The 16202-nt window shown below is 48.9% G+C and overlaps 1 protein-coding gene across 2 annotated transcripts in view; it reads right to left on the bottom strand.

Moving 5' to 3' along the window:
• Positions 1-3979: 3979 nt before the first annotated feature.
• The window catches only part of INTS1 (integrator complex subunit 1), a 35769-nt gene continuing 23546 nt past the window's right edge, over positions 3980-16202 (bottom strand). For both annotated transcript variants that reach the window (XM_039492252.1, XM_039492253.1), the window contains 17 exons: positions 15767-15926; positions 14876-15016; positions 14243-14423; positions 14038-14161; positions 13157-13287; positions 12922-13009; positions 11969-12195; positions 10782-10905; positions 10120-10253; positions 9218-9410; positions 8867-8994; positions 8002-8114; positions 7285-7398; positions 6091-6161; positions 5387-5478; positions 5116-5225; positions 3980-4584 (listed from right to left, as the gene is read on the bottom strand). In XM_039492252.1, the coding sequence (XP_039348186.1) occupies positions 4469-4584; positions 5116-5225; positions 5387-5478; positions 6091-6161; positions 7285-7398; positions 8002-8114; positions 8867-8994; positions 9218-9410; positions 10120-10253; positions 10782-10905; positions 11969-12195; positions 12922-13009; positions 13157-13287; positions 14038-14161; positions 14243-14423; positions 14876-15016; positions 15767-15926 (2247 nt within the window). In that variant the 3' untranslated portion in view covers positions 3980-4468. The remainder of the gene's footprint in view (positions 4585-5115; positions 5226-5386; positions 5479-6090; positions 6162-7284; positions 7399-8001; positions 8115-8866; positions 8995-9217; positions 9411-10119; positions 10254-10781; positions 10906-11968; positions 12196-12921; positions 13010-13156; positions 13288-14037; positions 14162-14242; positions 14424-14875; positions 15017-15766; positions 15927-16202) is intronic.

Below are 16202 nucleotides of genomic sequence, written 5' to 3' on the forward strand. Positions count from 1 at the left end.
ACCCCAGATTGGATGGACGTTTAATGCATTAATTCACTGTGGCAGGGAGCCCTAGGAAAGATCCTTATCCACTTCCATATCAGATCCAGCGTGGGGCTCTTCTCGACAGGTCCCTGGATAACAGATAGTCATAGCTCTTGGAGACAGGGAAGCACTCCCAATGGTGTGTTCTCAGACTGTCTGTAACTGGATCCCCCTCCACCGGGCTGTCTGCATTCAGTCCCGGATCATTTGCAGAGTAAAGCCGACTGGGCTGAGAGGAAGGAGGGAGCCCAAATCACTCAGGCATGACTTCAAAGCAGGAAACACAACCAGCAAGGGGAGCTCAGCTCCAGCAGCGCTTGGCCTGAGCAGCTCCCCACTGATGGAGAAGAGCTCAGGCAGCCTGAGGTAAAGCAGGCAGGTGTGCAGCAGGACACACACAATACCCAGCAACTTCTCCCCTGTCAGGAGGCAGCTGGTTTGCTCAGAATCACCCGTTAAGCAACTGAGCCAGTTAAAAGTCTCCTAGTCACTCGTTAACCAGCAGTTTACACATCACTGGTACCATAGCACCCAGCAACGGGCTGGACACAACAGACATGGCCAGACACCAAACACCCCTGCTTTCCCGGGGAAAGCAATCCAGCTTGGATTGCCTCTCACAGGACAGGCTCAGAAGGATTTATCTACTGAACAAACGTATGGTGCACACACAGTTTCTAGTGAAGCGTTAGTGTGTACAGAGCTGGGATACACAAGGTAAAATGCTAGTGGTCTGTAGGTCACTGGGCGTCTCTTCCTAGCCCCGCGCGTCTAGTGGCTGCCCCACATGGGAGGGGAGTTCTTCTGTAGCTCAGACACTTCTCTCCAGGCTGGCAGCACTCACAAGGCAGCAAACTCAGCTCTTGGGGCAAGATTGTCTATGCCACAGAGCAAAAGTTCAAGGATGCTGGTTTGGCACCTATGCCTCTCTAGCATTTTTGCTCAGAAGAGACCTGCAGCCCAAGGCAGATGAACCATGGTCATGATTCCACTGTGGCCACCCTGGGCTTCTCCAGTAACCATCCATCTATCCCATTTCCAACAAACGAAACCATTTATAAACCTCTCCCCTCACTTCTCTGCCAAGGGAGCTTTTAGCTCACTCTCCTCCAAAGCAGAGGAGGGGTTTACAAGGCCTGCAGTGGATAGTGCTGTCAGTTTAGCTCAGCTGTGCTACTCCCTCCTGGAGGAGGGGAGGAGAGAACCAGCTCAGCCGGACGGAGATGAAACACAGTTATAAACAATCACTGATTAAAGGGCGGGCCAGTGTCATTCCATCAGTAATGCTGCCGCTAACCGTTTTAGAACTGTCACTTCTCCTGTCCCAGATAAGAGGGGTTGGGCTCCAGGCCCATCATCCCTGCATTCCACTCCAGCGGCAACATACTCCCCGCCTCGAGCTGTCTCGGCACTTCAAGGTGCCTCGCCTTCAAACCTCTCACACAAAAGCCCCCAAATTAAAAGTACCAGGAACTCAACCTGAAAATTAATACTGGCATGCATTAGTGATCCTATTAGTCTCCTGCCGCAGCAGCCACGCTGCATTCCCAGCCTCGACGAGGGAGCGCAGCTGGAACATCTAACTAGGTAATTCTAGTAGGCTCCAAATATTTAGAATGTGTCCATCACCGTAGGATCTAGGCACGGGAGGGGTTGATTCAATGGAATGCACAGAAGGCAGCAAGTCGTAAGTGATGCCTCTTATTCAGTGAGATAAACATGAACTCCAGCTAGGCTAGAGGGGCTGCCACTGTCCTGCCAGATCAAGTGACTGCACCATTCACATCCTGGCCACCCACGTTTCCTCTCACACTCCCTCCACATCTGAACTAACTTGCTGGTCTCGAAAGGGAATAGTTCAAAGCCAGGCACATGCAGTGCAGCTGCCCCCACTGCACTCTACCAGCAATCTTGCTTGTCCACAGCACCAAGTCCACGCACCCATCTCTGCCAATGAACCCAGAGTGTGGCCAGGAAACACTTTCTGTTACTCCAGACTGGGACGCCTGCAACATGGCTGTTTGCCAAACACACCTGGGAGACACCTTGTTTTTTGAACAGAGGCAAACTAGCAAATGCGACCAACAACTTGGTGTTTGGTTTCGCCCATTTCAATGTTTGTTCAAATGCATTAAAGACTTTGAGATCCAACCCTGCATCTGGGATTTCCAGTGAAATTTCCTTTCTGCAGAGGGGTTCAGGAGCAGGGTACAAGCTGCCCCAGAGCTCAGCCAGTGCACTTCATACTCACCTCCTCTCCCTCTTGCTGTCACCGTCCTCAGACATTCCCACTCCACCTGACAAACCACTCTGCAACGGCTGCTCAAATCCTGCCCTGCAGCCTCCTGACTATTCTTGACCTATACCACTGGGGGAGACACTTGCTTAGTGTGATGAACTGTGTAGAGGTTTCAATGATGCTCAATAAAGGGACTAAGTTCACAGTAGCCAACAGATTTCATCTGTAACCTTTCAGATGTGAACTCAGGGCATTAATCCCACTGTCACTGAGACCCTCAGGAAAAAAAACCAAATTATTTTATTGACTTGATCTTCTTCAGCTGTTTCTTCACTTAATTTATTTCTAGTTAACTGTTACAGCCCCTTCATTGGTTGTAAAGCAGATGCTCTGGAAGTCAGGAGTACACTGCATCATTAATTGATGGCTCTGATCTCTTTATTTAAAAGGCCAGGTAAGAGAATGATTGGCTGCGGTTAGTGTTGTTTGGGGTTTTAGATACTCCCCCTTTATCCTTCTCTTAGTGGGTTCCCCTTCCCTGTGAACTCCAACTAGTGAAGAGAGTTGGGGGAAAGACACCAAAGGTGCCTCACATTTTTTCCCAGGGCACATGAAAAGATGCCAGACTAACAGCAGTGGAGAGCAAAGTCTTCTACTTATCCTCAGAGCAGGCAGAGAAAAGGCAGTGGGAGTACAGGCTTCCCCTCTGCTGCCTCAGCCCTGACAGAGGGAGAGTAGTTTAGACGATGTCTACACTGTAAAAAAGTGTTCTTAACTCTGGTTAGCTCACTTGGGTTAAGAAAACAAACACTTTTTTCTGCAGTGTAGACCCTCGGGTCTTGGCTTCTCTGCAGAGAATACCAACAAATGAGCCAATTGTGATGTGCATCCTTGTCAATCCTTGTCCCACCCATGCATTTCACTGCCCAACAGCAACCAGGGCGCAATGACCGTCTCTACCACCTGCAGACCTAGAGGTGAAAGGAGCCATACCTTAGTCATTACTGATTACACTGCATTAAGCCAAACTGCACTGACACCATTCCTGGGGTACAGCAAGAGACCAAGGGGAAGGAAATAGGACAGCCGGCCTATTAAGCAGAGACTAAGGAAATGTGTTTAATTGACAGGGGAGGGGGGAACCTACTAGTCTCTGCTCCTGCTGTCAGGGTATCCACACTGAAGGACCAAGCCACATGGCCTGCCCTCCCACCTGGAGATAAGGAATCCGTCTGCAGGGATACTGGTGCACTGAGTAAATGGCAGAGTCCAAGGGAAACTGGTTGTTGGGTCATCAAAGATGCTTTCTGTGTATACTCTGCTGCCATGGAGGTGTTTCTGTGGGTGCAGCAAGGCACCCTTTGTTGACATACAAAAATAATAATTAACAGTAATCCCTAATGTGGCAGCTCTGGCTGCCACGGCACAAGCATGGAAGGCCGATCCAGCAGATGCTGGGCCCACCTCCATATCCTCCAGAATGGTTTTCTGCTTGTGTAGCAGAAGGAACAAGGAGCAAACAAACCCTTCTGGCAAAGAAGAAGAGTCTGCTTTGGCTGTAGAGGGCTGCAAGTAGGTTTTCTGTAAAAGTCCTGTCTTGCAGAACAGCCGTCCAAAGAAAAGATGGAGAGAGAGCCTAGAGAGGTACTCAGAGAAGGACCGAGCCTAACGCCGAGAAGCAGTAATGCCGGCAGGGAGCAGAGAAAGGAAGCCTAATGGGAATTAGAAGAGTTTTAATTTAAAAAGGAATCACAAACAGTAACAATGAGTCTCTTGCTCTGTACAGATTTCTGTGTTCCCTCCAACATGTGAAGGACAATCCAGAGGTCCAAGCTTAGAGAGCCCCATGGCAACTCTCCCTTCCCCTACGCCAAATGCTATGGCCTCCTGGATGTGAGGTGGTGATTGAAGTCATAGCCAGGGCCCAACAGGAAGTGGTAAATGCCATCCAAGATCCCAAGGACGTGGTCCCTTGTAATACGCCATGCACAGAAGCCCTTTTGCTCCCACCGAAGTGATGTCCTAAGTAGGATCTATCCCTGTATTCCTTCAATCAGACCCCGGGCATGAGCTCTCCTTCTTCTGCTTAGGCCGGCCATCCATGGTCACTCTCTCTTGTCCCCCGCAGCCCGTGGGCTGGAATACAAGTGCTTCCTCACAGCGATTCAATTCAACCGGACAAATCAGTTCCCAGGGCATCGATGTTCACATCATGGCTTCCATATGCAGAACCTTCAAGGCCTCTGAAATCTGCGAGCTGGTGTCTATCTGTCCATACATCCCAACCAGAAAGGCCCTGTGCAATAATACTGCTGCATGCTCTGCGAAGGGGAAAAGAGAAGGGTAAGAGAACTGGTCTAACCAGTAACAATCATACGGGCACACAGGAAGTGCTAGGACTAGTCCCAGCAAGAGAAACATCAGTGCAGCGAAACTAAGTTTAAAACTCTCCAGATGGGGAAAGGCAGGAACTACACACCATCACCCCCAGGCATACAATTAACACTCCAGACAAGTATCTGATGGATACAAAGCACCTTAACTCAAAGAGGAAAATTGCTACATGATCAGAACTATTTGAGAGAGAAGCCAATGCTGGCAATGCGGGGAATCCTTGAAATAAATCCCTTCCAGGGCATTCAGAGCGAAGCTGCCACTGGCACTGGGCAGGCCAGCAAATAGCACCGAACCATGCACCAATGTCTGTCGAGAACTTCCCAGGAAATTCCAGTTTCCAACACAGACAAAAATAAATCCGACACTGAAAGCAGTTGAAGGAGATCCTCTGGGAAATCAGTTTCCAGCCTCTCACAGCTGAGTGTGCAGCAGTAAACGCAGAAGCCTAGACCTACCTTGGCAGAGAAGGGTGTATTCAGGCAGGTTTCTCAGCGCTGTCTGCACCACCTCAAAGTCTCGGCTGCCAAGACAGTACATGAAAGTGGGGAGGAAGTCAGCAGCAATGCTGGGAACAAAACATAGCACCGTCACTACAATCTCCACTCTTAGCATCAAGAGAGCAAGAAAGAGACAGAGCCGTACACAGGACAATGCAGGGCGCATGGCTGACAGAGGAGGAAGTGACTCAGGAGAAGCCTGGCATTCATGGATACCTCCATTTCTCACCTGGGGTTGTTCTGAATTGAGCGCAGAGCCAGGCTGAAGGCCAGATTCCGGCAGGACTCTTCTGAAGAGCTCATCAACTTTTGCAGGTTAGTCTGAGAGGAGAAAAGGCTGATCAACAAGAGATCCCATGGCGACACTGAGAACAAGCCCTTCAGACTCACATTACCACCCGTGTGGCATTGCTCCAGCCCACTACCCATCTATCTGGCAGGTTAATGCTGAGCCAGGGTCACGTGCAGTGGATTTCTATCTGTAAGATCAGTCAGTTGTGAGTGCTTTAAGGATCCAGAGTGTTTTTTCTCTTGCTCTACACAAGGCAATTGGATCTACATCCATTTCCCTGGTCCCTCACTAAGTTTTTCCTGCAGAACTGTTCCCCTTTCTCTCTAGACTGATATTATGAGGTGACAGGGACCCAGCGTAATGAAGAGAAGGCGAGGGAAAGCGTGTGTGTGTATGTATGTGAGAGAGCACACACGTGTAAAATGCTTAGTGCACACACTCATGTGGCAGCTGAAGGTCTAAACTAACTGAGAAGGTAATTCCTCAGAACTGGCCTACCCAGAGACACCATGATAATGACCTGATAAAGCAGAGGGAAGGGAACACCTGAATAAACTGTGCAAGGTAGATTCTGCTGCAAGGAATCCCCCCATCACAGCAAGTGAACTTCCAGTGGCAACTTCTGGGCTACATATACTCACAGCAAAAAAGGAGAGAATTTCTGGTCTCCGTCTGGACATCTCATCAATGTCACTCAGCACCTCCAGGATATCTGGGGGGAAAGCCATAGATGGAAAAGGGTAACCTTCCTTCACTGATCCAACCAACACAGTGGAGTCAGCAAAGCCCCCAAAGGAACATCTGTCTCAAACACAAGAGTCCTCTGCTGAGCTATAAAGTCTTTCAACCTGGCATACAAAGCTAAAAGACAGAGATGATGCTTCAAAGAGGATCTTAGAAGGATGCTCTGTACTATGGATCAACACCTCCAGAACTGCCCCAGCAGAGGCCGCGTTAGCTGCTAGCATTGCTGTCTGTGGCAAGTTTCAGTTCTGGATCAATTTCTATTGCAACAGTGAGTGATCTTTATATAAGGCCTCATACCCCAACATCTTGACAAGCGAATCTGCAAACCATGCACACGCAAGGTTCACTTCCCCTATTTCCGAGTTGGCCAGCAGTGGGCTAACCCCACACAGTAATGTCACAGATCAGGATAGTGAAGAATACTGGATGTAAATGATATTAAAAGAACCTTAGAGAAGCAAACTGTAGCTCCCTGGGATGCTATGCTAACAGCCTGAACTTCTGTGGAGAGCACAAAGGGATTTTTGATAACCAAAAATGGGGAGCCGGAACTTAAAGTTTTACATCTCATCCAAAAGACGGCACTTCCAGCAACACCGCCCCCCAAATGCAGTGCTGGCACACTGGTTCAGTACTGACCCTTAGCAAAGTACTACCCAGTGAATCAACCACACCACTTCCCAGAGCACCTCAGTTGTCCTGGGAGGTCTCCCATCCAAACAACCTTGTTTAGCTCATGAGATGCAAGAAGATCATGTTTCATCATAGTGGCTTTAGGAGACTTGCAGCTTCTCTTACAGGGACCGCATGGTTTCGAAGCCCATAGGCTATGGTTTCAATTCTAGATGAACTTGTCTGGCTGCGGGCGGCTTCCCTGCACAGGGCTCATGGCTGCAAGCCAGCTTCTCCTGTCCCAGCCAAATACCAGTTCAGGTGATTTTTGTCTATATGCTCCCTGTAGTTCTGGTCTAACATTCTCGGGAAGTGTGGCTGGGAGCAGCTACCATGTTCCAGCCCAGGGGAGCTGAGTAGAGTGATTCCTGTCTGTAAAGTCTATGAGGTGCTCTGGGAAAGCTGTCCCCACTTACCTTCCACAGCCTGGCCCCTGGAGAGTCTCTTCATGTATGGGGCCATTTCCGCTGGAGTGAGGGGAGTGAAGAGGGACACACTAACCAGGGGCAGAGAGCCGGTGGCTGCTTCATCTGAGATAGAGAGAAATAGTTAACTCCCAGTCATTCTCTGCACATTTAAAATGAAGGCAAATCTGGCACTCCCAGCCAATGGATTACATCACTGTCTACTGTCCCCTTCCCATGGCATCTGCTCAGAGAGGAAAGGGAGAGGTAACTATCCTTAGCACCTGTAACACCCACAGAATTTCCTAAGGGACAATCCTATCAGAAGTCAGGATGATGTCTATGAGCAGGGAAGGAGCAGATGTATCCTTAGGAGATCTTCCTGAAGGAATAGCCTGAAGACAAGCAGAGGAGATCAGACTCCCTAGCAATATATACCTTTGGTGCTGCTATTCCACTGCACTGGGAAGCTCCGAGAGTTATGACAAGTGAGAAGTCGGCGTTTACCCCTTCCCAGGCACCAGTTTTACTACTGCTGACCAGTTCCTCACAAGAATGTCTATGAGGACACAACGTTCACTCTCAGTTCCTTTTCATCCCCCCTTCACTGTCCTATTAGGGCTGGGAGTGCAGAGCTCAGGATTAAGTCCACATAGAAGCAAGAGAACTCCAAAGCATAGCACAGGGGTAGGGATCACTGATCTAGCCCAAAGAGTTACACATACTCACCATCCTTTTCTTCTTCAGAGCCTCTGTCCAAGACACCACTCTTACTGGGCAAGCTCAGCCCAGCCAGGAGCGATTTCAGCATCACGAGGTCACTGTTATCTGATGACAGGTCACTAAGGTGAAAGAAAAGGCATCTCTGGCATAAAACAGCAACCATCAGCTCAACACCCGGGTGTGAGGAGAAGGAACAAGCTGAGGGTACATGTATGAATGTGATCGTGTGAGGAAGAGGAGCAAAGTAACTGTGGGGGAAGGAGATAAAGGGTAGAGAAGACAGAATCAAGCAGCGGACAAAGAGGCATCAGCAGAAGAGACAGAAAACTGACAGTAGCCAGAACTGCTGAAGCAGCTATGGCAACTCCAGTTCCCTTACTCCAAGGGGGTGTCCCGTGTACTTGCAGATGGGACCCTGTATCCACTAGTCTGGGGGAGAACTCTGCTGCTGCCTGCCTGGAAACATGCAATGTGCTATGTGTGAGAGTTAGGAAACCTAGGTTCTATTCCTGGAGTCTGTGTGAGCTGCAGCCAGTCTCTGAACTGTCCTGTCCCTCATTTTTCCCCATCTGTAAAAGGGACACTATTGTTCATGTACCATTTAAAAGCACATGGAAATCTCCAGGGGAAAAGCACGGTAATAAAAGCTAAATAGTAACTTTGCTCTTGTTGTTTCCTATCTGGTTAGGAGACTGTGACTCCAGCAATTAATTTATTTTTAAGGTGGACAGCAATCCCAACAGATGGCCCTTTGCCTGTGCATCACCAAAAACGACTGAATTTGCTGGCAGACAATTAATGCCAGGTAGCTGGGCAGTCACAGCTGGGAGGCACCAGAGCAAGGGGAGTAAGGTCAGAACAGAACACTTACTGGAGCGGGTCAGAATGTTTCTGCAGGAAAGACACAGCTGCCTGGGCATTGCACGTGATGTACTTGTGAATGAACTGGACGAACTTGGTGATGAAGGCAGCCAGATGACGTGAGGACTTCCTGTAATTCTGGAGGGATGGAGGGAGACCACACTTAACCGAAAGCACTAACACCCACAGGGAGCCTGAAATCCACATGCTGTCATTCCCCTCCCCATTCATGCACACAGGCACACACAGTATACACACATGTAAAGTGTGACACACAGCACCCTGAGATGGTCAGACACCAACTTCTCTCCCTAGTGCTTGGCTGGCTGTATGTAGTCTGTAAAAGGCAATGTTCTCCTACCAGCAGCAGGCGAATGAAGGAGAGAAGACAATCCCATAGCGCCCCCTGGTGCTCACTCTGGAACACCTGTGGCTGAAGCAGCTCCAGGATCCCCAGGACATGGATGAAGAAAGTCAGGTGGTTCTGTTGTCGAAACTCCTGAAAATTGAGATGTACCCGCCCATGAAGCAGAGCTGCGATCATTGGCAAGTGTCTGAAATGCAAAAGTAAAGCATTAAATTCCAAAGCCCTCCCAGAGCAACTGAGTAACAGAATCAACCGTAAGATATTCAGCTCATCCTTCTCCTCAACCTCTGCAAGATTTCATGCTCTGATCCCTATATGTCCATGACCAGACAAATCCCCCTTCTCTCCATCTCTCTCTCCTCTGCAAGATTTCATGCTCTGATCCCTATGTCCACGACCAGACAAATCCCCCTTCACTCCACATCTCTCTCCTCTGCAAGATTTCATGCTCTGATCCCTATGTCCACGACCAGACAAATCCTGCTTCCCACCACAATTCTCTCCTCTGCAAGATTTCATGCTCTGATCCGTATGTCCACGACCAGACAAATCCCCCTTCCCTCCATCTCTCTCTCCTCTGCAAGATTTCATGCTCTCATCCCTATATCCACGACCAGACAAATCCCACTTCCCACCACATTTCTCTTCTCTGCTGCCCACCTCCAAAGGACTCCTTTACTAGCAGAGGCATCACCTCATCAGGAGAGACAACCAGCAAATGGCTTGAGTGGGTCTGCTACCCATATAATTTCTTCAATACACAGGAGCATGCTCCAAGGCTATAATCGGGTTTGCAGTGGGAATGTCGTTCTCGTTCTGGAGTGAGTGCTAATACTGACACAGAGGTCCAGCTGAAAAGGCTCCAGCCACAGGCCTGGTGAAGAGAAGGGCAGTACCTAAGCAGAAGGATGGGGTGAGCCACAGCTAGCTTCCTGCATGCCATGTTGGCATCCCACACACGGCTCTCAGCTGACTTGGAATCGCTGGCTTCTGCGAGGAGGGTGATGAATCTGTGAACCAGGGCATCAAGCTAGAAAGAATCACAAGTAAGAAAACAAAGTTCAGTGGAGGAGCAAGTCTTCAGCCTATTGGTGGGGTTCCAAGTCTCCTTTTAAGTAGGGAGTGGGTTAAAAAAAATTAAATTTGATTTTCAGGTGAGACTTGGGATAAGCCATCAACCTTCCAACTAGCAAGGGATTTACTGTACCAAGTCCCGAATGGCATGAAAGCAGGAACTGAAGGCTGCACATTTCTCCTTCTCAGATAACAACAAGGTGCCTAACATAATTGGGAGTATGCAGGCGTGTTAATTAAGCCTTTTTCACACAGGAAAAAACCTGCAGTCTTTAGATTGCCGGAGTTTAGACAAGAACAAAAATGTTAAAAGTCCAGTGTGTTCTGGAGTTAAGGCAAGCAGAAGGTGGGAGCTCCACATGGGATCAAGGTGAAGAAAGTTACAGTCCAAGGTAGTATGTTCATTCTTCTTGCCACCTGCCTATCAACTCAGCTCCAGTGCTAGTAAGCATACTCTGCTGCCTCTATGTCCCTTACTCCTTACTTTGCAGGTACTGCTGTCTGCAGCCCCTTCCCTGGTCAGCAGTGTCTCAGGCACGGGCACGAGGAGCTCTGGCAGCTGCAGGTAGATCTGCAGGAGAAGGTCCTGGCAGCGTTTTCCCACTGAGCTGAAAGAGAAAAGAGATGACAATACATGGTTACATCCCTAGGCCCAGGAGAGAGTGTCTGACGCATATCAGAGGCCTTAATATCCACACTCAGCTCCTCCCCAGCTGCACATACTGAACAGCTAGAGGCAAATAACTACAACCACCACCGTGCTGCTGTCTTAATAGCACTTCAGTCTTCGATAGCCTTCTTAGAGCTGCCTGCTTTTCAGAGCAGTCCCATGGAGCTTTTCAATGAGACTGCCTCCGATTCTCTAGCAGAAAGCACTGCAATTGTAAAGCTGCCACTGGGCATATGGCAACCAGGAAGTTCCTCTTAAAATCCCAGAAAGCAGAGTTTCCACACAACATCAGTGTTAAAAATGCAAATCCTACCATCAAAGAGTGAATCCCTCATTTAAAAAGTAATTGTAGTCAAAAGTCATTATACAAAATGGCCCATTCTGACTCAGCACACCTGCTCTCCACATGGCTGAGTCACATCCTGCATCAGCAGGGGGACAGACCAGATAACCTAGAAAGTCTTTTCCAGCTCTACCATAGACGAGTCCAGGATTTAGGTCGGCTAGATTTACTGACATATATATGCTCTCTTCCCGTTAGCACTGCAGAGCCCATATAGCTACAGAGAGCAGGCTGGGCTCCATTCTGCCTTCAGCACAATCATCAAAACAGTCAGCTCAGTTCCAGCTGCAGAACGGATTACCAGCGACAATGGTACCAGGTAGAGAGAACATCACTTGACTTCCAGTTCCAGGGGGGTGGGAGGATGGCTGCAGGGCTGGCAGCTAGAGAAACACTTTTTGATTTGTAAAATGGAGCAATTTGATCTTGAATTATAGAAGAGAGAAATACAGATGCCCACAGTGTCACATTCAGAGTCAAAATGTTTCCAAGCTGACACGAAGGTAACATACCGGGCAGTTTCTAGATGCATCCCAAAATGCAGCAATCCTAGCAAAGCAGCCTTGGCAAGCCTCATTTGGGTCACCTGGCTGCCCAAATAGCCACCTACATAACTGCTGAGTGCGAGCCAAGCTGCCATTCGTTTTTGCATCCTCACCTGCTGCCCCACTGCTGGATACAGCCTGTCAGATACTCTGTTACTTTTTTAATACTCTCCAGGTCTCCATGACAACAGCTGAGCAACAGGGGTAGCCGTGATTGGATGAGCGTGCAGGAGGCTTCCTCTGTATTCTGGCTTCTGGTTTCCGACTCAGCCAAGATCAGCTCAACCAAACTGATCAACTCTGACGCCTTTAACTGGAGCACGAACTCCTCTCGACGTTTCTGTAACACAGCACGGACAGTCTCAAGATGAGTCCCGGGGCAAGGGCTGGCCAATAACCTTAGTCACATGCTCTCAAACAGGAAGATAATCTTTTACATCAAAAAGCTCCCTTTGTACCCTGCTTAAAAACTGCACCATGCCCAGGGCTGGGAAACCAGGCAAAATATAATCCCTCACCCGCCCCAAAAAACGACGGGCTTTGCACCTCCCTCCTGTACCCCAATTGTTCACAATGCATCTACTTCCATCCCTTGGCAACTGGCTAGGAAGGAACTGACAATTCATCCACTACACAAACTGGGTCAAAGAGCTCCCCACTGGGGGTGGCTTGCACTTCCCAACCCAAAGGAGGAATTATTCTTTCACTCCATCTGTACTTGCCTACCGGGCAGTTAGTTCTGCAAAGGTGTAGCTATGTGGCTACATTTTCACTACAACTCCTAACAGCCTCTGCAAGAGCTACAACCAGAAATTTGTTTTGCTGCAGTGAAAGTTTTACGTCTGAGCAAATTTACATTTATTTGCATCAGTTCTGAACCAAAATTGTGAATCACCATCTCCATGTGTAACTGTAGCACAGAAGATTACAAACGTGCTGGGGAGCAGGCAGCAAATCTGCTATTATACTCCTTGGTCCCCCAAGACACCATGGAAAATCAGGCAGTATGAAAAGCACCTTCCCTTCTCCCATCCTGAGAGGGACTGTGCAGGATTTAAACCACTACCTGAGGAGTTCTCTGGTCCCTTCCCTGCCAGATCCGAGGGATGTGAATACAGGCCCACAAGAAATCTAAGGATGCAGTTGGGTCAAACCTGCCAGAAGACAGAAAAATGTCAATGGGTTGGAGAGCAAGTTGGAGATTAGAGACACCACAACGAGACACCATAGCCCTGAGTCGATAGATTCTCCAAATCACTAGTGCTCTGGAAGAATATAATATTGGTACCTGAAAGACTCACCTTTGCTCCCGGTTTTTGCAAAGCAGAATCCTAATGCACTGGTGCAGTGTTGTCCAGCTGGACTGGTGAGTTAGGAGAGCCAACAGATATGGGCGAAAAGAGGGTACCTGAGACCCAGAATAACCTTTAGTCTGGAGAGAACAGGGAGAGATGGAAATATGAATCCATTTTAGGACACTTAGGTAGAGGGGGTAGGAGTAGCACAGGAGGGCTCAGATACAGATCGTGCATGGAACATGGAAAATGAGGACTAGAGCAGCAGTGAAGCTTAACAGTTAGAGCAAGTGATCAGAAGCCAAGACTGATGGGTTCCAGTCTTGACTCTGGCCCTGCATGTTCCTGGGCAAGTAATCCTCTCCAAACCTCTGTTTGCCCATCTGTAAAATGGTGAGAAAACCTAGCCACAGGTCTGTTGTGGACTAAGTAACTGATATCTGTACAGTGCTGTGAGAGCTTGGGAGAAGGGGGCTACAGAAATGCCAAGATTCCAGGATGGCAGTGATATGGAGTGCAAAATCCCACCCAGAGAAGAATTCACTACAGGTCCTCAGAGACAGACTGTCCTGCTCTGGAATTGGCATCACTGTGTATAGCAGTGGTCTCCAACCTTTTTATGGCCAAGATCACTTTTTGAAATTAAGGGAAACCCATGATCTACCCCGCCCCTTCCCCGAGGCCCCGCCCACTAGGGAGATCCTCTAGGATCGACCAGTCGATTGTGATTAACCGGTTGGTAACCACTGGCGTACAGTGTGCTCTTATCAGTGGAGCAGAACAGACCCTTTCTCCCACTAGAACAGACTGAGGGATTCAGACTTGAAGGCTGCGACTAAAGAAAGGGGCGTCTGTTTAAGATTAATTCCTGGCTGAGAGATTCTTACCTTGTTCCAGGAGAACAGCAACTTTTGCTGGAGGTCTGGGCAGCTGCTGATTACTTCAGGGTCCAGCATCTCCAGCCAGTCATTGAAAAGGCCCGAGGAGGGCCCTAGACGAGCAGCTTCAGCACTAAGAGCACAGTACAAGTATATCAGGAAAGGTGCCCCAAAACCAGACCGAGTGACCAATACCAACCATCCCAAGACTCACCTGCTGCTATCCAACTCCTTCTTCACAGGTGTCTCCTCTTTCTCCTGGAGTAGCAGAGAACTCACCACAGCAATTGGTCTCATGGCAGGGAACCTGGCTGTGGTCTCAATGGTGACCGAGAAGAGGACAGTCAGAAGCTCCTCCAGGTAAGGAGAGCGTGTTTCAATCAGACCTTGAAGGACTAACAGAGGGAGAAAGAGAGACTGCTCTCAGGGGCTTTTGGAAGCAGCGGGGAGTTGGGGAGCCAGATGATTGTATCTTTCATGAAGCCAGTTAGTATTGCACTCCCTTAGAGTGAATCTCAGTGGGAGACAGGGCAGTCTTGGAACTGCCCTCTTTCTACAGAAGTTATGGATACTCTACTATTCACTATGGAAGCAGCACCCAGCAGTATGCGGTGTTCCTCAGTTCCTGTCCCAAGCAGCTTATAAACCAACATGACAGAATGCAACAAAAGGAGGTAAAATGAGACAGGAGCAACCTTCCAGTGGGTCAGAACCCTTGATCCAGGAGAGCGAAGGCAGTCTCCCCAGCTCTGCTCTCCCACCAAGCAGTGGAGCAAGCATGCACATCTCTGTTCTGTCCCCAGTACCAATGGCAGTTTCAGAAGGCAGGGCGGAAGGATAGCCATACCTTTGCTGATGAGTTCTGGCTCCACATTACACTTCTCTCCAGATTTCAGGGTTGCAATGATGGCTCGTACAGTGGAGCTGATCACATCAGGATCACGACGGAACGTCAGTGCTTCTGCCAGGTGCAGGAACCCACCTCGAACTGCCAGAAATCACAGCGTCAGTACCACTAAGCCACACTAGGGTCCTCCTTTAATCATTCAGCCAGCCTTGCTGTGGCTTCTTTCATGCAAAGAATTCATGTGACTCCTCTTTCTAAGAGCTTAACATCTGAAACCTGCACACACGAGCACTTTCATTACAATAAAAAAACCCCAACTGAGAGTGCTAGGTGCCAGCATCACAAGCATATATGGCTAGAAGACCCTATGGTCAACCCAAAGGCAGCTAAGTCCGAACCTCAAGCTTGTCCTTTTGGCTGTGCTCTCCAGATCCCCTGGTCAGATGATGGCCAGCAAAACAAACAATGGGGTGGAACTGTTTCACCTTGCAGTCTCTTGCCAGTGTTCAGTCAAGGACAACTACTTACACATCATCAACTACTCTGATTTCCACAGTCCTGAGATTCCCCCCCAATCCCACTGGCCTGCTCTCTAAGAAGCCATCAGCTGATGGGCCTTCATCGCAAATCATCCTAATGATGAATCGTTTTGGCTGTGTCCTGTCCCTATTAATGCCACTCGAACAACACGTGGACACGAGCACAACCTAATCTCCCCCTTTCTTTTTCAATCTTGGGCATTTCTGTATTGCTCACCACATGCTGAAACAATGACAATCAGAAAGGGGGTGGAAAAACAGCCACATTGGACTCAGGATCAGGTTCTGATTTTGACCGTTCTCTGTCCCACTTGTCCACTCTGGGATGCCCACTCTGTTTAATGCCTCTTACCATCACTGATCCTATGCCTTGAAGAGTACTGCACAGCAAAGGACTTGAGCTGAGCACGCAGAGGTCCATCTTCCACAGCAGGATTCTCCAGCCACTGCAGCATCTGCATGAGGACTTTAAAGAAGAGTGAGGAGAAGGTGGTGTCCTGGGGTACGCAGCGCTGGGAAGAGAACACCAAAAGTTACAGGTGTAGCTGGGAGTCCTGGTGGTGGGGAGTGTATGTACGAAGATGACAAGGAGATAACACCTGCAGCATGCATGGACACATACAGCAGACAGGCTACTTGGAACCCCAGCTCACTGAATGTCAACTGTGACCTGCATCTCCCCAGTGCACATCTGGAAGGACTCACTTGCAAGGATGCAGAACTACGCAGATCTAGTTCAATGCCTTCCCTCACTAATACAGTGTATCTCATAAGGTAAATCTCTCCCT

The sequence above is a fragment of the Mauremys reevesii genome, linkage group 10 (genome assembly GCF_016161935.1).
Source record: "Mauremys reevesii isolate NIE-2019 linkage group 10, ASM1616193v1, whole genome shotgun sequence".
Taxonomy (NCBI): domain Eukaryota; kingdom Metazoa; phylum Chordata; order Testudines; family Geoemydidae; genus Mauremys; species Mauremys reevesii.